Raw genomic sequence first — 25,481 nt, 5'->3', positions numbered from 1 at the left:
TACTCTGTCTGATCAGGATTTGTATTTTTGTATCTCATGTTTTTTTGTTGTTGAGATCTTTTCTATTACATTTGCATTTTTCATTTAACCCCTTCACGACCTTTGACGGATCTATCCGTCATGGATTGTATGAGGTTAAGCTCCGCCCCCTGCCTCGGGCAGGATGCGGCAATCGGCGCACATATCAACTGTTTTCAACAGCTGACATTTGTGTCTCCAAGTTACAAGTAGAATCGCATTCCACCCATAACATTAACCCCTTACATCTCGCTGCCGAAGTCTGGCAGCGAGATGTATATACGCGCGGTCAGGATTTTCACTTACCGCCGCCCCCCACCGGAAGTCACGTGAGTGATCCGTGAGTGATCCGGTGGTTGCCATGTGATGACGCCTGCAACTATGACGAGTCCCTTTCGTTTTCACTCGGCCCGGAGCCGAATGAATCAGGAAGTGACCGTATCTGCTGTTTACAGCTGTATAGCTGTGATCAGCAGATAGGGCAGAGCGATCGGATTGCTGATCGCTATAGCCCCCTAGGGGGACTATTAAAATTAAAAAAAAGTAAAAAGAAAAGTTTTAAAAAATATATAAAAAAACAAAAACCTAAAAGTTCAAATCACCCCCCTTTCACCCCATTGAAAATTAAAAGGTTAAAAAATAAATAAATATACACATATTTGGTATCGCCGCATTCAGAAATGCCCGATCTATCAAAATATAAAATCAATTCATCTGATTGGTAAACGGCGTAGTGGCAAAAAAATTCCAAACGCCAAAATTACGTTTTTTGGTCGCCGCAAGTTTTATGCAAAATGCAATAACAGGCGATCAAAACGTAGCATCTGCGCAAAAATGGTACCTTTAGAAACATCAGCTCGAGACGCAAAAAATAAGCAGTCACTGAGCCATAGATCCCAAAAAATGAGAACGCTACGGGTTTCGGAAATTGGCGCAAAACGTACGCCACTTTTATTGGACAAACTTGTGAATTTTTTAACCCCTTAGATACAAGTAAACCTATATATTGGTGTCTACAAACTCGCACCGACCTCAGGCATCACACCCACACATCAGTTTTATCATATAGTGAACATGGTGAATAGAAAAATCACAAAAACTATTGTGCCATCACACTTTTTTTGCAGTTTTTCCAGTACACCATATGGTAAAACTTATGGTTTCATTTAAAAGTACAACTCGTCCCGCAAAAAACAAGCCCTCATATGGCAAAATTGACAAAAAAATAAAAAAGTTACGGCTCTCGGAAGAAGGGGAGCAAAAAACAAAAACGCAAAAACGGAAAGTGCCCTGGGGATGAAGGGGTTAAATGTATTTCTACAAGAGTTCCTGATATAGTGGGTGGAAGATCGTGTGATCTTAAGGAAATATTTTGATTATCAGGTATTGGTATTTTTTCAGGGTTTTTGCTGGCTGCAACCAGTACTCTATCCTATTTTATACCTAGCTAGCAGGCCCTCACTTTGTTCATTCTATATTAACCATCTGTGTGTTGTTTTTTTCTTACATCACCATTGTTATATGTTGGGGGCTTTTACTTTCCTTTGGGGGTTCTTCCGAGGCAAGTCAGGATTCCTCATCTCATCTTTGAGGTTAGCTAGGTCTCTGGCGGTGATGAGGCACCTAGGTTGGTTAGGAACGCTCCACCACTTCTTCTAGTTGTGTTTGTATAGATAGTGGATTGCAGCCAACTATGTTTCCAACTACTCTTTGTGCTTTTTCATCAACTTTTTATGGGATTTTTTGTAAGATATTTTTGAGGTCTACTGACCATAACAGCATAACGAGCGCTGACATCATGAGGCTAGGTGAGTTAATTACCTGCAATGATGAACTCCGCTGAACTCGTGACGTCAACACTCGTCACTGAGTTCCATGGTCGCCGCGTTCTCACGTGAACTGACCCATGAGCCCGTGACGTCACCACTAGTCAGTCTCGGGCTGCCCGCGAGACTTGATGGGAGAACACTGTGTTATGGAAGTCAGTGACGAGTGCTGACATCATGAGTTCAGCAGAGATCATCACAGCAGGTAATGATCTGAGGTAACCTCCTGATGTCGGCGCTCGTCATCCCGCAGCTCCTTGCACACTGCTTTGTGAGTCACTGCAGGGCTTGCCAGGGCAGTACACTGCAGGGGAATCGATATACTGAAGCCACACGGAAGTTCTGTGTAGCTTCAAGGGATCCCAGAAACCATATGTGAGTCAGAAATGCATACAGGCATATTCTACAGGCTCTTCCCATTCAGTTTCATCACTTTCCCATTCATTTCAGCCTTTTCCTCAGGCCCCTAGACCTCTTTGTTGTGTCCAGCAGAAAATTACTTGCGTTTCCGATTGACTTGCATTGCACTCGCTATTCAGTATACGTGAGTATTACAAAGTACTTGTTATGAGTATAGCGATTACGAATATTATGGTACTTGCTCATCTCTAGTGGCAGCCCTTGTTTTTCTATCTCCTTCTCCTCCCTTTACACATCTAATATAGAAGTGACTATGTCATCTGGAATATCCAGGTGCTCGTCACTCGGTACTTTGGTGATTGAGTTTGATAAATGGCTGGCTCCACAGAACCTGGAGCTAGGGAAGGCCATGTGCGATTAGGGTGCAAACCTAGTGGCGGCACTAAGGCTGGGCGACACTATGGGTGACATCACATATCTACTGCATGGATCAACCTGGTTGTACAGAAATTTCTATGACAGTATTATGTCCTGGATGCGCTGCTGCAGAAGGCACCATAGTTGTGTGCTCACTTTTTCAAATTAAAATGCTGGCCCACAGGCCTGTGTGTTGCATGGGCAATACCGCCCTACTCTTTTAAAGCCCTATGGGGAGGGGGGTAATTGATGCTATTGTACCTCTTTGTCCCTGGAAGGATTTTTAAAGTCGAGACTCCAAAATGGATGTGAAACTAATGTCATGTGGGTAGTGCCAGTATTCTGTGACCAAGACACCTAGACTGGTCACTGTAGCATGTCTTCCTTTTTCTATTTCTAATGTTGGACCACAGGCATGTGTGATACATGGACTGTCGTTTTTCCCTGCTCTTTAAACACCCTATGGGGAGGTGGGCAATCGATGCTATTGCACCTCTGTGTCGCTGGAAGAAGTTTTAATGTTGAGATTCCAAAATGGATGTGAAACCTATGTCTTTTGGGTAGTGCCAGTGATTCTGTGACCAAGACACCTAGACCAGTGACTGTAGCATGTCTTCCTTTTTCTATTTCTAATATCGAACCACAGACCTGTGTGATGCATGGATTGTCGTCTTTCCCTGTTCTTTTAACACCCTATGGGGAGGGGGGCAATTGATGCTACTGTACCTCTGTGTCCCTGGAAGGATTTTTAACTTCAATATTATTACATAGGTCTCCAAGTTGTGTCCTGTTTGTACTGGCAGGGGTATGGGAGCAGCAGCCCTACAGCTGTCTCTCATTCACCTCTATATTTCTTCTATCAATACCCTAGGAAGTTAATGGCTATTTTAAAACAGTGGTGCTGGACTTTAAAACATATTTTTGCTGTTTTGGAAGCTTTTTGACCCCCATAAAGGTGTTTTCTGTGCCTTACGTGTAGCCTCCCATTGTATCAAATGGGGTTCGGAAAGTTTTGATAAATTTCCCAAGTTTAGTTCGATAAAGGTTTTAAATACCGAACCGCGGGGGAGTTGGCTCATCTCTACTCATGGACAGCCTCCCCACACCTGTTATTTTGGAAACAACCTAACCATACTGTGGCCATTGACTGGAGGGGAGAAAGATCCTAAGCAGTTTGTGGAATTCCAACTCACAGACTGCACCTTAGGACTTGTCCGCAGTGCAGCTGCTCGACCTGTGGAAGGAAATCAAGGTATACATGGGAGCCTGTGTTGCTAACCTTACAAAGAAAAGGACAAAATTTATTGAGATGAGGGTAGAACTTTCCAAAAAGAGGACAGAGACAATTGGAGGCCTATCACATCTGGCTGTCCCGCTAACATCGACCCTTGCCAAGATCCCACTTTTCCAGGGCTAATTAAGAAGATGGAGGAATGTGATGACTCAGAGTCTGGTCTCTTGTGTGGGGGGTAAACTGTTATTATTTAGGTTAGATGTATGGTTCCTTTGCTTGTTAAATCAAGATAAATTAGTCAGTCTCATGCCAGACTTATCAGAGCCCTATTGTCTGTAAATGTAGATTGCCACAGCCCTTCTGACAACATAATTCAGAGGAAAATTATGCAGTTGGATTGAACTAGCGACCAATTAAAGAGCCGCCATCGCCATCAATCATGTAAGAGATCTGAGGGGTATAAAAGGGCCTTGCTTCTGTCATCAGTTATTCTACATTACCTCAGCCAAGGAGTTATGGTACCAGCTGGAGGATCACAGAACTGCTTCAATATTCATTCTACAGGATTTCAGCCTAGGATCCATGGTACCAGCTGAACGATCACATAACTGCTTCTCTGTGCATAACGAACCCACATATTCACTTGGGGAACTCAGGTTGAGACAACTCAGTTATCTGGCTACATATAATGCTGTGCTTGGACAGGTTCTTACGTTTGCTGCTATCTCCTTTCGGTTGGTGTCCGCAAAAAGCAGGATGCTACTGGCTGGGATAGTTGGTCCTGGAAGCTCTGAAGTTACAAAGATTCTAATCCCTGTCTGGCCAGCAAAAAGGATGAGACTGTCACTTTTAGCATCTTGTGTTCTTGCTGGGAATGTACAATATACTTTTACTTGTTGGTGAACCAATAAAATGTTACCAATATGTGGTTCCTTCACCCTGTGTTGTCTGAGTAGTGTTTTACGAGTCATCAGCGGAATGAGCCCTGGTCCATGCGGTCTTTCTGATGACAGCAGGGTCAGCAGACAAGGACACCTGTGGTGCCCCTGAGGCGCTGGTCGCCACAGGGTACTGCAACTGAGTTAAGGAGCAGTATCTATCTGGGGTAAGTGACAGGTGGTTTGCCGGTGCTCACACCAGATACATTTCACATGCAGTTAGGTGCCTTCCCCCACAGGGGGGTGGACTGGGGTAGACAGGGAGAGTTAGCCATCCAGTAGTATGGGACTTCCCGCTCACCAGGGTAACCACTGGGGGGCGGGTGCCGCATGGCATATAAGAGGAGGTAGCCATGACACATAGAGAGCTTTCTGGAGGGACGTCCCATAAGACCAGACTAGGTGCAGGAGAGCACCAGTGCTGGTGGGACGACACACAGCTTATCTTTCCGTTGTGGAGTCTGGGGCTTGTGAGCTGGAGCTCAGCTCAGGTTCCTTCTGTTGATTGCTGGACAGTGAGGAAAAACAGGACATTTACACTGACACCGGTAATAACCACCTGGATCTTGCACTGTATAACCAGAGACATACCAGCAGTGAACCAGTACGCTCTTGGGCAATCTCCTAACCAGTGAGTATAACACCTGAACCGGAGCTCTTGCCTCGTTCCCATTATTTACCAGCAACGCCGTCCCGCGCTCCGACGACTACCACCACCATTAACCTCCCCTGGGACCCATCACACCTAAGCTGCCCAGTACCATTGGCTCCAACAGTGACTTTGCAGTGGCGGTTTTCTCTATACACCCACAAACCGCAAGTGGCGTCACAACAAATAAACTGTACATATTCCCTGTAAATACCTCTCATTTTAAAGGCGACCCCCAGGGTCACGGAACCAGGCACCGACCACCTGACTGACCCTGTCCCTCTGTATCAAGTGCTCGGAACCAAGTAGCCTAGGCCTTGGGGCGCATCACACCACTTACCCTTGTGCCTCCACAAATGTCCATTCTGTTTTTCCAACTTTTTGTTGGGATCGATCATTTGTGTATGCCTTTTACTAGGGATGACAGCTCTGCAATAATTCAGCTCTGTAATGTGTACAGGCTTGGAGTGATCCAATAACACTGAAAAGTAGGAGAATAACAGCTCCAGCCTTTAAAAGATTAAAATGCTCGACCCGTAATATAATAACAAAAAAAACAAACCAGAAATAATCACACTTGATGACAAGAAAGAGGTTATTGGAAGAAATAGACTTTATTATCTTCCATGTAACGCAGGAGATGCCGGGAGGCCGCGGAGTCACTAACAGCCGGAGGTCAGGAGGAAGGGAGACAACTAGTGGGGGCCACTATCGAAGGATTTCACAGGGGTAAAACCGCAAATAAAATGATTTACACATTTCATGCTCATCACCAGCATTATTACATGAGAACAAATGGTTTGAAATGGTCGTGACCAACAGAAAAACAATAATTAAAATATTCTTTATAGGGGTTTATACTTTTCATGAGCAATAACTGCCATACATAAGCTCTTATGTAAATACTTTCTCAAATCCATCTGTAAAAAGATCTGCTCTTCTGATCACATGATCTCTGCCTGAGAACCGCCTGACTTCCTGTGACGTCGCATCAAAGTGTCCCCAAAATCTCAGCTCTGGAAACTGCCATGTGGGTGTGACTTAATGTGGTAGGCGGGGCTCCATCAAAAGTGCTTAGGGGCAAAAATGGCTTAAGGGTATCTTTAGAGGCAATATCCTTCAGCATTTATGGAAAAAAAGTAACTGAGCTCACACTGCTCCTGTGCATGCTGCTGCAGACACAGCTCCTCTATGTATCTGTATGTATATAGCAGGTTTTATATATATATATATATATATACATATATATATGTTTATACCATGTTCACTGTATATACGCCCTGTTGTATTATGAATACATACATAAATCTCTCCATCCATTACTCAGTGAGGAGGAGTAAAGGAAAATCTTTATTGCCAGGGCTGCTGTTCTGGTGCTTTGTGCATGCTTTTTATCCCCTGTAACAGTGTCTTATATAGGAGATTGTGCTGATGCTGTGAGTGACACTAGGGGTGAAGTGAGAAGAGTTTAGGAAGAGTAAAGGCCGCTTTACATGCAGCAACATCGCTAGCAATGTCGCTCGTGAAAGCACCCGCCCCCGTCATTTATGCGTCATGGGCAAATCGCTGCACGTGGTGGACAAAATCGCTAGTACCCGTCACACATACTTACCTTCCTAACGACGTCGCTGTGGCCGGCGAACAGCCTCTTTTCTAAGGGGGCTATTCGTGCGGCATCACAGCGACGTCACACGGCAGGCACCCAATAGCAATGGAGGGGCGGAGAGCAACTGCATGAAAGTCACGCCCACCTCGTTGCCGGAGGATGCACGTACGGTCTTGTTTGTCGTTCCTCTGGTGTCACACGTAGTGATGTGTGCTGCCTCAGGAACGATGAACAACCTGCGTCCAAAATCAGCAACGATATTTTGGAAAAGGACGACGTGTCAACAATCAACAATTTGGTAAGTATTTTGCATTGTTAGCGGTCGCTCGTATATGTCACACGCAACGTCGCTAACGAGGCTGGATGTACATCACGAATTCTGTGACCCCAACGACATCTCGTTAGCGATGTCGTTGCGTGTAACGGGGCCTTAAGGGTATGTGCACACGATCAGGACCCGTGTACTGGACATGGCAGGTCCTGACCTGTGTGGCTGTCAGTCTCCTCCGCAGGAGACCGCATCTGCTTGTGCCTACAATCCAGGGTCGAGCAGATGCGGTCTTTTGCTGTGTTCTCCCTGCAGAGAAAAGTCACTGTAGCCTTGGGAAGCCGCACCATAGGTCAGTTTTCACTGCAGGAAAAAACCCCACAGTGGGCATTGGAAATAGAAATCCCATCCACTGTGCTTGTACTGAACAATATAAAAATATTTAATATATATAAAAATATTTTAGTGTAGGACTGCCCCAAATGAGATTTGCCGTGACGTGGCGGGGCAGCTCAAGAAATTGCAATTTTTTGCCAAAAATCGCAAAATTTTTATAATAAGTACAGTTTGGAATTTTTAGTGCTGAAGTGCACATTTAGTGCTGGCTTTTTGTTTTTTCTTCATTGAATTGGTCGGTGGCTGACCCACACCTTGCTATGCACCCCAATTTGGGATGTATTCCACCTGTCTAGATTTTGGCGGTTGGTGACTGTTCACATTCAGTCATCAGGCCCTGTCCACAGGCTATTTACTTCATGCAGCATTTGCTTGGACCTGTCCCGCCCACAGCCATGACTCAGTCATGGGTACGGGATTGAAATAGACCAGGTGAGTGCTGCTAAGAGCAGTTCTACTATTCATATGTGAGGCCGTATGGCACATTTTATAAAAATATTTTAGTGTAGAACTGCCCCAAATGAGATTTGCCGTGACGTGGCGGGGTAGCTCAAGAAATTGCAATTTTTTTGCCAAAAATCTCAAAATTTTTATAATAAGTACAGTTTGTACTGAACAATGCAGCAATTTGTACCCAGTGATAACATGCGTTCAAAACGCTGCGAACCCTGATCATGAGCACGTAGCCTTACAGGTCTGTTCTCACCACTGGTCTGTAGCACAGCACAAGGGATGATGAGAAATGTAGTCAGAAGGAAGCAGAAGAATCTGGAAGAGGAGGTGATGGCTGACAGCAGAGCTGATGTAAAGGGCTGGAAAAGAAGCAGAAAGGCATAGAACAGAATGAAACTGGCAAAAATGACTTAGTGGGATCGTTAGAGGCACTATCCTTCAGCATTTATGGAAAAAACGTAACTGAGCCAGGGCAACCACTCTAATGTGAGAGATGGACTCTGCCTCCCTCTGCTTTTCTATTACAAACTTTTTTTTATCCTGATGATGGTGGTAACATCATCCTTCGACTACAACCTCAAAGTCCTATTTGTAGTACACGAACTTAAGGATAATTTTAAAAACTTAGGAAATGTGCTAACAAATTATCACAAACTCGTATATTTATACACACTATGCCGACCAGCTCCATCTCGACTCCGCAGATTCTGATGAAATATCAAAAAAGACAGTTTGCACTCTGATAATGCTAAAGTATGGAAACCATGAATGTACAGTATGAATATAGACTTGTATTACTGCTAAGGGAAATCTAAGCAAAATGAGATATTTAGCATATAGAAAGGGCCGTTTGTATATCTGCCCAGTTCTACTTCATGGCATATCTCGTAACTGGGTACCTACATTATGCTGAAGCCTCTCTCTGGGTTAAAAAGCTCCTGTGTATGGGTAAGTAGGAACCTGCTATATAGAATAAGATTACCTGTGGCAAGTGGAGGAGGGGTGCACGGCCAGAAGGTATGACCCTCTTAAATATTGACAAAAAGACTGACGGCACTCACCAAACTAAAATGTGAACAGGTGCATAACTGAACATGACATAAAATACAAAAAATGACTCTGGTAATACCAAAGTATGGAAACCATGAATGTGTTGCAATTGGGGCAGATATACAAACGGCTGTTTCTATATGCTAAATACCTCATTTTTCTTAGATTTCCCCTAGCAGTAATGCAAGTCTATATTCACACATTCATGGTTTCCATACTTTAGCATTATCAGAGTGCAAACTGCCTTTTTTGATATTTATGTCATGTTCAGTTATGCACCTGTTCACATTTCAGTTTGGTGAGTGCCATCAGTCTTTCTGTCACTGATGAAATATCAGACCATCAAAAGGACAACATGTAGCTAAACCCATATCCTTTAAAGCAAATTGGTGATTGGTAACAAAATATAGGATACAATTCTACATTAATGTACAATGTTCTGTGCACATGGCTGATATATAGATGTTATTCGGATTCTACTTAAAACTTGTGATATTTATTGACAACTGCATACAGACCAATCATCACTTTCGTATAACATGCGACTATCTGGAAAGTAACTGTTGCATTATTTCTTGCTCTCAATTTATTTGTTTTACTCACTTATATAGAGCCATTAATTCCACATCTTTAGGGTGCAGTCACATCGAATAAAATATAGCTCCGTTGTTGCTCCTGAAACGGTCTTGGAGTGAGATGAAAGTGAGATGCAAGTGTCATTCCTTAAGTCATGTGAGTGCTTTTTCCCCCTCGCCTAATCTCCATGTGTCATGCATTTTTAACTTGCAATTTTACATACAGTCAAGAGCTAGATAAAAAGATGCACATATATAATGTCCTACTCCCCTGTATTTCATAAGCTTGCACCCTTTAGTGCCTGTCATGTGACACTAAGGGGTATTTAGCTTCAAATTCATTATTTTCCCCCCAAAAACGTGAGGTTCCCCTTATTTTTGTTAGCCAGCTAAGGTAAAGCTGGCAACTGCAATCTGCAGACCACAGCTGGCAGCTCTACTTTGGCTGGTAATCCAAAATAGAGGGCATTCTACGTTCTTATTATAATTTTTTTTATTTAAATTAAATAAATAAATAAATAAAATAAAAAACGTGGGTTCTTTCCCAAATTGGATCACCGGTCATTGTAAAGCAGACAGCTGTGGTTTGGTATTCTCAGGCTGAGAAGGCCTGTGGTTATTGGTCCCTCCACAGCCTAAAAATCACAGGTCACAGCCAACCCAGAAGTGGTGCATCCATTAGATGTGCGAATCCTGGCTTTTCACCTCAGTTCTTCCCGTTGCCCTAGTTTGGTGGCAAACGGGGTAACAAATGGGGTTTATGTCAGCCGTGAATTGCCAGCTGACATCAAGCCCTGATATTAGTAATAAATGAGTGTCTATCACACACCTCCCATTACTTATCCAGTCATTGATTGCAGAACAATAAATTTTATTTGGACAAACAAAGGAGGTTTGTAGTCGGTGGGACTACAAACCTCACTCACCAATTTATTACAATTTTGAAAAACAAAATGTCCAACATAATCCATAGGAAGGTCCCACGACGATTACAAAAAGCTAACCTGAAAGACATCGGAAAAATTATTAAAGAAATAAAGACAAGAGACACCCTCATACACCAATTTATTTTCCAGGCAAATCTCTAATCCCAGTCCAGCAAAATCCAATAAGGGGGTCACATGACGATCTCATACTCACTGTCCCAGTCAATGAAGAACAGAGTGTTCCCCATTAGCTGGGACAGCAGTGACTGTACTAACATGTTTTTGAGAATCAGAGCACTGACCTGAGAAAACCTCAGAAGGTCAGCCCTTTTTTCTTGGTTCCAACGACTGGATTAGTAATGTGGGGGTATCTGCTAGACTGAGAAAACACAGGCAGAACATACAGACTCCATGTAGATATCATCCTTTGGGGGATTTGACTGAAACAATCGAAAAAATGTCTGCTTCCTTGTGTGTGAGTTTTGTCGTGTCTAACAAGATTTATGTTATGGATATTTTTTTTTGTGTGAGCTCTTCATCTGCAAGCAGATGTGATTTTGGCTGATAACATTTTCCCCATACAGAACATAAAGATGGCTTCTCCCATGTGTAAATTATTTGATGTCAGACAAGATCTGATTTAATGCTATAACTTCCCACATTCTAAATAAAAAAATGTCTTCTACTTTGTGTGAATTCTCATGTGTCTAACAAAATGGCATGCGTGAGCAAAGCATTTCCCACATTCTACACAAGAAAATGGCTTCTAACCTTATGAGTTTTTATATGCACATTAAGGGATGATTTCCAAATAAAACATTTCCCACATTCTGAACATGAAAATGGCTTCTCCCCTGTGTGAGCTTTCATATGAACATAAAGGTTTGATTTACGAATAAAACATTTCCCACATTCTGAACATGAAAATGGCTTCTCCCCTGTGTGAATCTTTATATGGCTATCAAGGTATGATTTAAGACTAAAACATTTCCCACATTCTGTACATAAAAATGGCTTCACTCCCGTGTGAGATTTTATATGCACATCAAGGTGTGATTTCCGAGTAAAACATTTCCCACAATCTAAACAAGAAAATGGCTTCTCACCTGTATGAGTTTTTATATGCACATCAAGCTGTGATTTCCGAATAAAACATTTCCCACAATCTATACAAGAAAATGGCTTCTCCCCTGTATGGATTTTTATATGCATATCAAGATGTGATTTCAGAATATAAGATTTTCCACATTCTGAACATGAAAATGGTTTCTCCCCCGTGTGAGTTTTTATATGCAGATCAAGCTGTGATTTCAGAATATAAGATTTCCCACATTCTGAACATGAAAATGGTTTCTCCCCCGTGTGAGTTTTTATATGCAGATAAAGCTGTGATTTCCTAATAAAACATTTTCCACAATCTGAACATGAAAATGGCTTCTCCCCAGTGTGAGATTTCATATGCAAATCAAGATATGATTTCTGTCTGAAACATTTCCCACAATCTGAGCAAGAGAAGGGCTTCTCCCCCGTGTGAGTTTTTATATGCCTATCAAGCTGTGATTTCCAAATAAAACATTTCCCACATTCTAAACATAAAAATGGCATCTCCCCTATGTGAGTTTTTATGTGCTCATCAAGCTTTGATTTCCAAATAAAACATTTCCCACATTCTGAACATGAAAATTGCTTGTCCCCCGTGTGAGTTTTTACATGCATAACAAGCTGTGATTTCAAAATAAAACATTTCCCACATTCTGGACATGAAATTGGTTTTCGCCTGTGAATTATCTCATGTAACATTAGAGATGATTTTCGGGTAAAACCGGTTCCACATTGATTACATAAATACGGCATGTCCCCCTTGTGAATTTTTAGATGCACATGAAGCCTATATTTTTGAATAAAACATTTCCCACATTCTAAACATGAAAATGGCTTCTCTCCTGTGTGCGTTTTTAGATGCACATCTAGGTATGATTTTCGAACAAAACATTTCCCACATTCTGAACAAGAAAATGGCTTTTCCCCCGTGTGAGTTTTTATATGCATATCAAGTTGTAGTTTTCGAACAAAACATTTCCCACATTCTGAACAAGAAAATGGCTTCTCCCCCGTGTGAGTTTTTAGATGCATATCAAGCTGTGGTTTTCGACCAAAACATTTCCCACATTCTGAACAAGAAAATGGCTTCTCCCCCGTGTGAGTTTTTAGATGCATAACAAGCTGTGATTTTCGAACAAAACATTTCCCACATTCTGAACATGAAAATGGCTTCACCCCCGTGTGAGTTTTTATATGGCTATCAAGGTGTGATTTTTGAAGGAAACAGTTCCCACATTCTGAACATGAAAATGGCTTCTGCCCCGTGTGAGTTTTTAGATGCCTATCAAGCTGTGATTTTCCAATAAAACATTTCCCACATTGTGAACATGAAAATTTCTTTTCCCCTATGTGAGTTTTTATATGCACTTCAAGCTGTGATTTCAGAAGAAAACATTTCCCACAATCTGAACAAGAAAATGGTTTCTCTCTGGTGTGAGTTTTTAGATGCACATCAAGTTGTGATTTCAGAGTAAAACATTGCCCACATTCTGAACAAGAAAATGGCTTCTCCCCTGTGTGAGTTTTTAGATGTACAACAAGCTGTGACTTCCAAGTAAAACATTTCTCACATTCGGAGCATGAATATGGCTTATCCCCTGTGTGAGCTCTTTGTTGTTGATCTCCCCTCTTGTGGCTTTTATTTTGCTGAACATTCTGTGGTGAAACAGGAGACTGTGTAGAAGCATTACATGAGGAATCTTGGGTGTGAAAAGCTGAAGGTTTTTCTGGGATAACGACTTGCTCTTCATATGCATTCTTTATAATGCCAAAATTGTCTGTCAAAACAATAAAACAGAATTTGCAAAATTTTAAACACTTTAACTTTTAAACTTGGTTTTCACTGGTAACTCAGGCCCTTGACTGCAGTATCGCTGTGCTGCCCAGATAGTGGTGGTCTTATTACCAAAATAACTCTACCACAATTCCAAAATGACACAGAAAATGAGCTAATAATATTGATTATATCCTTAATGTCATACCTGGCACCACAAGCACAGTGTCCATGGCTGCCTTATATAAGGAATATACAGTAAGAGGAATTATACATTATGAAGCCATAAAACTGACAGTCTAAATCGGAGGTCTGAAACACGCGGGCCCGCATGTGGCCCCTGAAGCTGCTTTTTGCGGCCTGCAGACCCCGTGAGGATTGCAGCTCTATGCCGGGAGATGGAAGGCAGGGTTTTATAGTACAGTTGAATTATTTGCGGAGCTGTCTGCACTACACCAATGGATTACACGGCCAATCAGATGCAAGGGTGTCATGTCGCTGTATGACGTCACCACCTTGCATCTGATTGGCTGGCAGCAGCCATTGATATACTGCTCAGAGCTCCTCTGCGCGGCACCGCAAATAAGTCAACTGTACCATAAAACCCTGCCTGCCGGCGCCAGCTCCCGGCATAGAGCTGTGATCGGCACGGGGTCTGCGGCCGCAAAAAGCAGGTATGTGCCCACGATCAGGACCCGCTGTGTCCTGGATGAGGCGGGTCCTGACAGCGGGGCTGCGAGTCTCCTCCACAGAAGGATACAGGAGACTGCAGCTGCTCGTGCTCACGATCTGGGTTCGGGCCGCGGCGGTCTCTTTGTTGTATTCTCAGTACGGAGGACACTTGCGACTCTGAAAGCCACACCACAGGTTAGTGTTTGCTGCGGCCCGCACACGCACAGTGGATGGGGTTTCTAAAAAATCCCATCCACTTTGCTTATACTGTACAACCCAGCTCTCTGGACGCAGCTGAAACATGCTGCATCCAAAACGCTGCAAACACTGATCAGCACGCAGCCTAATAGGAGGGAATGGAAAAAAAGGTGGGAAGAATTTTTTTTTTTGCGTTTGTGAAGAGCGGCATAATAGGGGACAAGGATGAGGGCAAAAGGATAGGCACAATATTACAAGGATGGGCACAATACTACAGGGCACAAGGATGTGAGACATTACTACAGGGTACAAGGATGGGCACATTACTACAGGGCACAAAGATGGGCACATTACTCAGGGTACAAGGAAGGGGCACATTACTATAGGGCACAAGGATGGGAGATATTACTACAGGGGTCAAGATGGGGACATTACTACAGAGGACAAGGATGGGGACATTGCTACAGTATGGGGGACATAACTACAGGACACAAGGATGTGCATATTATACAGGACACAAGGGGGACATTACTACAGGATGGGAGACATTACTACAGGATGATTTTTTTACTGCCATTAAAAATGATTTTTTTATATATAAACAAACTTAACTAAACAAAAAAGTGCAGGTTTGTTATAATCAAGCAAAAAATGTTCAAAATAGTGCTCCAAAGGTGTATAGAAAAATCATGGAATCATTAAAAATGTCACTTTGTCCTGAAAAGAATGCGGCCCCCCTCAATTTTTTTTTCTATGTGCGGCCCATTCCCCCAGCTGGGTTTGAGACCCCTGGTCTAAATAATCTATAAAAAGAAAAGGACAGAGCTCCATGTGTGAATTGGCCGAGCACAGGAACCAAAACATTGTCTACAGCGCTCACCCCACAAGTGGTGCTAGCAGGTACAACACTGGAAACTGCCAGGAAAATCCTCCAGAAGCCGCTGCACTGACCGCCGGCTCCGACCGCCCAAGACAGGGAACTGATCATGGAAGGAAAGGGGCTGCAGAGCGGGATGATCCGGGCGCTGGTAAAAGAGGCGAGCCAGCGCAGGAACCATCAATTCTTACAGAATACCGCTCTGCAGCCCCTTTCCTTCCATAAATCCTCTAAGAGTCAGCAACAGAAATGGACAACCAAGGAGAGATTTGTTACATTTTAGCACCTTGAGATTAAAAAGAAAATCTGTACATTTCTCTTCTAGAAGAAAATCAGAATATAGAAATACTTTATCCTTTTTCCGATGTTTAAATGAGTCTCCTGGATATTCACTGATGAAATGACGGCAGTACAAGAGTCGCTCAAGAATCCCACCCCCCAATATCAGGATTAAATTGCTGGACCCCCGACATCCTATCAGGACACAATGGGTTATATATAAGAGGTGACGCTCGTCTTCATGTAACCATGATATTTGTTATGTGATGATAACGCTCGGCCATCTCTGTCTCTCCTCCTCCCTGGTGAGCACCATTACCAACCCTCAGAGCAGTAATCTCCATTCGCTCCTGTTATTTGGGTTTATGTCTCTACGTTCTGCATATGTCACACACTGACATGAGTGTAATAGGAGATAATGGATTCTTAGTCCCTAAACTGGAGAAACCCCTCATCAGCCCTGACAGTGGATAATAGGAAAGCGCTGGAGCTCGTCCTCGCTCACATCAGCAGAATTCATGTCCAGCTGTATTTCTCCTCTATAACATAACTGCACATCCCGTGTTATCACCTGCACCGGGATCACAGATTCATTCACATTTCATGTGTATTGTACATGAAGGGTTAATATACCGCTGGAAAAACTAACACAGCAAAGAGCGGAAAATAGGAATGTGTGACTTGTGTGCGTTATTGGGTGGTCTGTACTCACCGGGGCGGTGATCTGTAGGAATCTCCTCGTTACTCCGCTGATCGCCCCTCACATTTCTCTCTGGAGAATTAATATTGTTCAGATCTTTATCCGGATCCAAAAGCTGCAAAACAAAATATTGTAAAAGTCCCCGGAAATAATAGAGATAAGATCCGGACATGTGAGGTCTGTGGTCAGCTGTGATCCTGCCGTCTCCACCGCTCTCATTACACAAGTATAAAACATCTAATACTGGAGGAGAAAACAAGACTGAACACAAGGAGGTCACAGCCGTCTACACCTCATAGCGGAGACCTCCATCTACCTGAGGATCCTGTGGAGGAGGAGGAGGAGCGGGACATCTGTCTGGGGTCGTCCTCGTACTGGAGAGACCTGCAGGAGACACAGACAGGACGGACATCATTATTACATACAGATAATTATAGGCCGGGTGTATTCAGTCCTGTCTATTACCTGGTGATGTGCGGGGCTGGGGCTCTTCCATCATCACCTCCTTGTACCGCTCCTTGTGTCCTTCTAGATACTCCCACTCCTCCATGGAGAAATAGACGGTGACGTCCTGACACCTTATAGGAACCTGACAACACAATGATACCGTCATCACCCAGAATCCTCCAGTGCCGTCCTGTATAATGTCCCAGCATTCCCAGCAGTGTCACCTCTCCAGTCAGCAGCTCAAGCATCTTGTTGGTGAGTTCTAGGATCTTCTGGTCATTGATGTCCTCATGTATCCGGGGGTGAGGTGGAGGCCCCGGGATTGGGCTCAGGTTTCCTCCCCATCCTTCACACACAGGGGCCTGACAGCGATCACTGGAGGTCTTCACTACTGTGTAATCCTGAGTGTGGAGACATTGATAATATCACTACAGACATTTCAAGAGTCTATCACCTCCCCGGTCATATCCTCTGTTATTCCCATAGATAATGATGTAATGTGATGACATCAGAACCTCTCACCTCCCCGGTCATATCCTCTGTTATTCCCATAGATAATGATGTAATGTGATGACATCAGAACCGGTCATATCCTCTGTTATTCCCATAGATAATGATGTAATGTGATGACATCAGAACCTCTCACCTCCCCGGTCATATCCTCTGTTATTCCCATAGATAATGATGTAATGTGATGACATCAGAGCCTCTCACCTCTCCGGTCATATCCTCTGTTATTCCCATAGATAATGATGTAATGTGATGACATCACAGCCTCTCACCTCCCCGGTCATATCCTCTGTTATTCCCATAGATAATGATGTAATGTGATGACATCAGAATCTCTCACCTCCCCGGTCATATCCTCTGTTATTCCCATAGATAATGATGTAATGTGATGACATCAGAATCTCTCACCGCCCCGGTCATATCCTCTGTTATTCCCATAGATACACTGGGTGCAGAATTATTAGGCTATGTCCGCACGTTGCTTTTTACCTGCTTTTTCAACTGCAGCGTTTAATGCCAAAATGGTTGTGTTCTGCTTTTCAAGCAAAGTCTATGGGAATTTGGGTTTCTTGTCCGCACTATGCTGTTCAAACTGCAGCCTTTTTGTTGCAGAACTTTGGTCAAAAACTCAGCTTTGCAGTGCAAAACCCAAATGTCAAAAACAATTCACATGTCAATTGTTTTTGCCATTTGGGTTTTGCACTGCAAAGCTGAGTTTTTGACCAAAGTTCTGCAACAAAAAGGCTGCAGTTTGAACTGCATAGTGCGGACAAGAAACCCAAATTCCCATAGACTTTGCTTGAAAAGCAGAACACAACCATGTTGGCATTAAACGCTGCAGTTGAAAAAGCAGCAAAAAAGCAGGTAAAAAGCAACGTGCGGACATAGCCTTAGGGAAGTCGGATTTTTTTTTATTATTGATCAACAACTATGTTCTCAATCAACCCAAAAGACTCATAAATATCAAAGTTTAATATTTTTGGAAGTTGGAGTGGGGTTTTTTAGCTTTGGCTATCTTAGGAGGATATCTGTTTGTGCAGGTAACTATTATGCCGGTGTCACATGGGACGATCTATCGTGCGATCGCACCCACCCCCATCGTTTGTGCATCACGGGCAATTAGTTGCCCGTGTCGCACAAAGTCGTAACCCCCCCTCACACGTACTTACCTCCCGGACGACGTCGCTGTGGGCGGCGAACATCCTCTTCCTGAAGGGGGAGGGACGTTCGGCATCACAGCGACGTCACACTGCGGCCGGCCAATAGAAGCGGAGGGGCAGAGATGAGCGGGATGTAACATCCCACCCACCTCCTTCCTTCCGTATTGCCGGCGGGACGCAGGTAAGCTGTGTTCATCGCTCCCGTGGTGTCACACGGAGCGATGTGTGCCGCCTCGGGAACGATGAACAACCGGAGCACAGAAGAAGTACTGACATTTTGAAAATGAACGACGTGTCAACGATAAGGTGAGTATTTTTGCTCGTTAACAGTCGTTCGGAGGTGTGACACGATACGATATCTCGAACGATGCCGGATGTGCGTCACTAACGATGTGACCCAGACGACATATCGCCTGACATATCGTATCGTGTGACGCCGGCATTACTGTGCAGAATTATTAGGCAACTTCATCAAAACCAAATATATTCCCATCTCACTTGTTTATTTTCACCAGGTAAACCAATATAAATGCACAAAATTTAGAAATAAACATTTCTGACATGCAAAAATAAAACCCCAAAAAATTGGTGACCAATATAGCCACCTTTCTTTATGATGACACTCAGCAGCCTACCATCCACAGATTCTGTCATTGCTTGATCTGTTTACGATCAACATAGCGTGCAGCAGCCACCACAGCCTCCAGACACCGTTCCCAGAGGTGGACTGTTTTCCCTCCCTGTAGATCTCACATTTTATAAAGGTCCACAGGCTCTCTATGGGGTTCAGATCAGGGGAACAAGGGGGCCATGTCATTATTTTTTCATCTTTTAGATCTTTACTGGCCAGCCACGCTGTGGAGTAGTTGGATGTGTGTGATGGAGCATTGTCCTGCATGAAAATCATGTTTTTTTTTTAATGATACCGACTTCTTCCTGTACCACTGCTTGAAGAAGTTGTCTTCCAGAAACTGGCAGTAGGTCTGGGAGTTGAGCTTCACTCCATCCTCAACCCAAAAAAAGGTCCCACAAGTTCATCTTTGATGATACCAGCCCATATCAGTACCCCACCTCCACATTGCAGGCGTCTGAGTCGGAGTGGGCTCTCTGCCTTTTACTGATTCAGCCTCTGGCCCATCCATCTGGCCCATCAAGAGTCACCCTCATTTCATCAGTCCATAAAACCTTTGAAAAATCAGTCTTAACGTATTTCTTGGCCCAGTCTTGAGGTTTTATCTTCTGTTTCTTGGTCAGAGGTGGTGGTTTTCGGCCTTCCTTACCTTGGCCATGTCCCTGAGTATGGCACACCTTGTGCTTTTTGATACTCCAGTAACGTTGCAGCTCTGAAATATGGCCAAACTGGTGGCAAATGGCATCTTGGCAGCTTCACGCTTGATTTTCTTCAATTCATGGGCAGTTATTTTGCGCCTTTTTTGCCCAACACACTTCTTGCGACTGCATTGGCTATTTGCCATGAAACGCTTGATTGTTCGGTGATAACGCTTCAAAAGTTTGGCAATTTCAAGACTGCTGTGCACCTCTGCAAGACATCTCACAATTTTGGACTTTTCAGAGCCCGTCAAATCTCTCTTCTGACCCATTTTGCCAAAGGAAAGGAAGTTGCCTAATAATTAAGCACCCCTTATATAGGGTGTTGATGTCATTACACACACCCCTCATCATTACAGTGATGCACATCACCTGATTTACTTAATTGGTAGTTGGCTCTCAAGTTTATACAGCTTGGAGTAGTACAACATATATAAAAAGTATCATGTGATCAAAATACTCATTTACCTAATAATTCTGCACACAGTGTAATGATGTAATATGATGACATCAGAACCTCTCACCTCTCCAGTAAGATGGAAGATTATCTCCAGACTCAGGTTTAATATCTTCTCCATAATTTGGTCTTTGTTCTTGTTCATCAGTTATGGGTCAGTCAGGAAAAATCAAAAGAAAACAACAGATCTTTTATTATAAAGAGGATAAGATGATATTGAGAAAATCACCTAAAAATACAAAATAACTGAAGATAATAAGGGAAAATTATTTGAGATGATAAAAGTGGAGATGTCGTCTTCCCTCTTTTCTGTTGGCGCCGACTGAATCCGATCTGAGGAGGAGACTGTGCAGCAGATCGGGCGACTGCAATACTTTATATATTCTTGGTCCTAAAAATGTCCAGTTTTTAGAGGAATGAATCATAAACCGTGTGTCGCTCTCTCTCCCCAATGTGTAGTGCGGGGTCTGTCGCTCTCTCTCCCCAATGTGTAGTGCGGGGTCTGTCGCTCTCTCTCCCTCATGTGTAGTGCGGGGTCTGTCGCTCTCTCCCCCATGTGTAGTGCGGGGTCTGTCGCTCTCTCTCCCTCATGTGTAGTGCGGGGTCTGTCGCTCTCTCTCCCTCATGTGTAGTGCGGGGTCTGTCGCTCTCTCCCTCATTTGTAGTGCGGGGTCTGTCGCTCTCTCCCCCATGTGTAGTGCGGGGTCTGTCGCTCTCTCTCCCTCATGTGTAGTGCGGGGTCTGTCGCTCTCTCTCCCTCATGTGTAGTGCGGGGTCTGTCGCTCTCTCCCTCATGTGTAGTGCGGGGTCTGTCGCTCTCTCTCCCTCATGTGTAGTGCGGGGTCTGTCGCTCTCTCTCCTCCATGTGTAGTGCGGGGTCTGTCGCTCTCTCTCCCCCATGTGTAGTGCGGGGTCTGTCGCTCTCTCTCCCTCATGTGTAGTGCGGGGTCTGTCGCTCTCTCTCCTCCATGTGTAGTGCGGGGTCTGTCGCTCTCTCCCTCATGTGTAGTGTGGGGTCTGTCGCTCTCTCTCCCCCATGTGTAGTGCGGGGTCTGTCGCTCTCTCTCCCTCATGTGTAGTGTGGGGTCTGTCGCTCTCTCTCCCCCATGTGTAGTGCGGGGTCTGTCGCTCTCTCTCCCTCATGTGTAGTGCGGGGTCTGTCGCTCTCTCCCTCATGTGTAGTGCGGGGTCTGTCGCTCTCTCCCTCATGTGTAGTGCAGGGTCTGTCGCTCTCTCTCCCTCATGTGTAGTGCGGGGTCTGTCGCTCTCTCTCCTCCATGTGTAGTGTGGGGTTTGTCGCTCTCTCTCTCCCCCATGTGTAGTGCGGGGTCTGTCTCTCTCTCTCCCCCATGTGTAGTGCGGGGTCTGTCTCTCTCTCTCCCCCATGTGTAGTGCGGGGTCTGTCGCTCTCTCCCTCATGTGTAGTGCGGGGATCTGTCACTGTCTCTCCCCCATGTGTAGTGCGGGGTGCTGCCCTGGTTAGTGCAGGAGTCTGGGGCACACAGGGTCAGGTCTAGTTATTTTGCAGGGTAATCTACACCTGATATTGATTTGCCGCTGTGGAATGTGAATGACCCGACCATATGAAGCTACATTGATGGGGAGACTTTTTGGCAGATGTCACTATTGGGGTTTTATGAAAGGTTTTTCTTTTCCCCTCTGTGATGCTGTAATTTTTGGAGGCTTTTTTTGTCTCCAGTAAACCAGGGGTAATTCTTATAAACTTGAGTTAGTGTCAATACCTACTAATAGGTCTCTATGATCCATCTCTTACATGTGAATGTTGGGAGTATTAAGTATAAGTGGTATTAACCCCATAGATGAAAGATCTGGGATCACATTTAAAATTGTTGTTTTCCCAAAAGAAAGACGTACAGAAGAATATAACTGTTAGGCTATGTGCACACACTGCGTTTTTTTGACGCTGCGTTTTTGTGCGGTTTTAGCCGCTAAAAACGCATGCGTTTTTACCGCGATTCGGTGCGTTTTTGATCTCTGCGTTTTTCTAATGCATTGCATGGGGGAAAACGCAGAAAAACGCAGGAAAGAATTGACATGTCCATTTTTTTTTAAGCTCAAAATCGCAGCTTAAAAAAAAAGTTGCATGCGAACAGCAAAAATGAAAACTCATAGACTTTGCTGGGGAAGCAAAGTCATGCAGTTTTGAGGCCAAAAAATGTGCAAAAACGCCGCGAAAAACGCACTGTGTGAACTTACCCTTATGCCTGCTTTACACAGTACGATCGATCGTGCCCGCCCCCGTCGTTTGTGCCGTAAACATCCCGCCCACCTCCTTCCTTCTCATAGCCGGCGGGAGCCGTGGGACGCAGGTAAGCTGCTGTTCATCGTTCCTGTGGTGTCACACGGAGCGACGTGTGCTGCCACGGGAACGATGAACCGGCGCCATGATTATTAAACAATTTTATGAAACCTAGCGACGAGTACACGACTCACGATTTGTGAGTGATACTGCGTCGCTAGGAGGTGTCACACAGGCCGACGTTGCAAGCAATGCCGGATGTGCATCACAAAAACCGTGACCCCGACGATCTATCGCACGATAGATCGTCTCGTGTAAAGCCCCCATTAGGGTCACTACCTCGTCATTTCTGAGACCCTCAGTTATTAAATGGAGAATGAATATATGACTATACATCGCTGGTGTTATCGTAAATGAGGACCCCTGATTGTAATGATTGGCATATAACACGTGTAGTGAGGGGTTTATCAGGAGGAATATTTGAACAATACATATATACTAACTGTAGTACCCGGGCATTGACCGGGATAGTAACTGTCTCTCTTCGAGTTTCTGTCTGTCTCTGCGTGTCTGTCTGTGTGTCTGTATCAGTTTCTCTGTCTGTCTCTATCTTTGTGTCTCTCTCTTTCTCTGTGTCTGTATGTCTGTTTGTCTCTCTCTCTCTGTCTGTCAGTCTCATTCCAGGTCTGCCTCTTTCCCCGTCTGTCTGTCTTTTTCCTCGTCTGTCTCTCTTTTTCCTCGTCTGTCTCTATCTCTCTGTTTTTTTACCCATCTGTCTCTTTCCAGGTTTGTCTCCCCGTATCTTTTCCTGTCTCTTTCCCTGTCTCTTTCCCTGTTTGTCTTTGTTCATCTCTTTGTCTGTGTCTTTCCCCGTCTGTCTCTCTCTCCCCCTCTCCGTCTCCCCAGCGACATCATATTACCTCACACATAAGCTTCTTATACTGTGACTGTCCTTTGTTCCTATAGCAACCAATCATAGCTTCCTATTAATAACTAGTAGTTCCAAGCTCCATTCACTTTAATGTAGGCAGGTTTTTTGGAGAGTAACTGTAAAGCGCGGGGTTCAATTTTCCCATCAACACATAGTTTACGACGTTCCCTGGGTCACATGGCGTGTCTGTGTAAAATTTTGTGATTGTAAATGCGACGGTGGGGATTCTTTTAGCGAACACACACACACTCAACTTTAGACATTAGACTAGCTGTAGTACCCGGGCGTTGCCCGGGATAGTAACTGTCTCTCTGTCTCGCTCCCAGTCTCTGTCTGTCTCTCTGTCTGTCTCTTTTATTGTCTGTCTGTGTCTATGTCTCTGTCTGACTATTTCTATCTCTGTCTGTATTTGTATCAGTCTATCAGTCTCCATCTCTGTGTCTGTGTCTCTCTATCACTGTGTCTGTCTCTATGTGTGTGTATGTCTGTCTCTTTCCCCGTCTGTCTCTTTCCCCGTCTGTCTCTTTCCCCGTCTGTCTCTTTCCAGGGCTCTCTCTTTGCCCGGCTGACTCTTTCCCAGTCTCTCTCTTTCCAGGGCTATATCTTTCCAGGGCTCTCTCTTTCCAGGGCTGTATCTTTGCCCGGCTGACTATTTCCAGGGCTGTCTCTTTCCAGGGACGTCTCTTTCCAGGGACGTCTCTTTCCAGGGACGTCTCTTTGCCCGTCCGTCTCTTTCCAGGGCTGTCTCTTTCCAGGGCTGTCTCTTTCCCCGTCTGTCTCTGTCTGTGTCTCTGTCTGTCTTTTTCTGTTTCTCTATCCATCTCTCCACCGACATGATATTACCTCACACATAAGCTTCAACTAACAGTTTATTTTGTTCCTATAGCAACCACTGACAGTTGTTATTAATAACCTATAGCTCCCACCTCCATTCAGTTTAATGGCGGCAGGATTTTAGAGACTAACTGTAAAGCACAGGGTTAAATTTTTCTGTCAAAACAGTCTACGACGCTTCCTGGGTCACATGGGGCGTCTGTGCAAAATTTTGTGATTGTAAATGCGACTGTGCGGATTCCTTTAGCGGACACACACACACACACACACACACTGAGCTTTATATATTAGACTAGCTGTTGAACCCGGGCGTTGCCCGGGATAGTAACTGTCTTTCTGTCTCTCTCCCAGTCTCTGTCTGTGTGTTGCTGTCTGTCTGTCTCGCTGTCTGTCTCTTTCCTTGTCTGTCTGTTTCTATCTCTCTGTATTTGCATCAGTCTCTCTGTCTCAATCTCTGTATCTGTCTCTCTTTCTCTTTGCCCGGCTGTCTCTTTGCCCGGCTGTCTCTTTGCCCGGCTGTCTCTTTGCCCGGCTGTCAGTTTCTAGGTCTGTCTCTTTGCCCACTCTGTCTCTTTGCCCACTCTGTCTCTTTGCCCACACTGTCTCTTTGCCCACACTGTCTCTTTGCCCACACTGTCTCTTTGCCCACACTGTCTCTTTGCCCACACTGTCTCTTTGCCCACTCTGTCTCTTTGCCCACTCTGTCTCTTTGCCCACTCTGTCTCTTTCCAGGTCTGTCTCTTTCCAGGTCCGTCTTTTTCCAGGTCATTCTCTTTACAGGTCTTTCTCTTTACAGGTCTTTCTCTTTACAGGTCTTTCTCTTTACAGGTCTGTCTCTTTACAGGTCTGTCTCCTTACAGGTCTGTCTCTTTGCAGGTCTGTCTCCTTACAGGTCTGTCTCTTTGGGCTGCTGTCTCTTCCCAGAGCTGTCTCTTCCCAGAGCTGTCTCTTTCCAGGGCTGTCTCTTTCCAGGGCTGTCTCTTTGCCCAGTCTGTCTCTTTCCCAGTCTGTGTCTCCCAGTCTGTGTCTCCCAGTCTGTGTCTCCCAGTCTGTGTCTCCCTGTCTGTGTCTCCCTGTCTGTGTCTCCCTGTCTGTGTCTCCCTGTCTGTCTGTCTTTTTCTGTCTCTCTCCGTCTATCCTATCTTATACTAACAGTTTATTTTGTTCCTATAGCAACCACTGACAGTTGCTATTTATAGCCTGCAGCTCCCTGCTGCATTCAGTTTAATAGCTGCA

General features: G+C 44.5%; 2 protein-coding genes across 3 annotated transcripts in view; one reads left to right on the top strand and one right to left on the bottom strand.

Moving 5' to 3' along the window:
* Positions 1 to 25,481, top strand: part of LOC142257597 (uncharacterized) — a 1,260,196-nt gene that overhangs the window by 611,973 nt on the left and 622,742 nt on the right. The window lies entirely within an intron of this gene.
* The window catches only part of LOC142257614 (uncharacterized), a 50,798-nt gene continuing 34,813 nt past the window's right edge, over positions 9,497 to 25,481 (bottom strand). Inside the window, exons 7-12 of the mRNA XM_075329755.1 lie at positions 20,288 to 20,356; positions 16,989 to 17,165; positions 16,783 to 16,906; positions 16,634 to 16,701; positions 16,330 to 16,432; positions 9,497 to 13,595 (exon numbers count right to left, since the gene is read on the bottom strand). Of these exons, the coding sequence (XP_075185870.1) occupies positions 11,464 to 13,595; positions 16,330 to 16,432; positions 16,634 to 16,701; positions 16,783 to 16,906; positions 16,989 to 17,165; positions 20,288 to 20,356 (2,673 nt within the window). The 3' untranslated portion in view covers positions 9,497 to 11,463. The remainder of the gene's footprint in view (positions 13,596 to 16,329; positions 16,433 to 16,633; positions 16,702 to 16,782; positions 16,907 to 16,988; positions 17,166 to 20,287; positions 20,357 to 25,481) is intronic.

The sequence above is a fragment of the Anomaloglossus baeobatrachus genome, chromosome 1 (assembly GCF_048569485.1).
Source record: "Anomaloglossus baeobatrachus isolate aAnoBae1 chromosome 1, aAnoBae1.hap1, whole genome shotgun sequence".
Classification (NCBI taxonomy): Eukaryota; Metazoa; Chordata; class Amphibia; order Anura; family Aromobatidae; genus Anomaloglossus; species Anomaloglossus baeobatrachus.
This window is presented reverse-complemented; position numbering and strand designations above follow the sequence as displayed.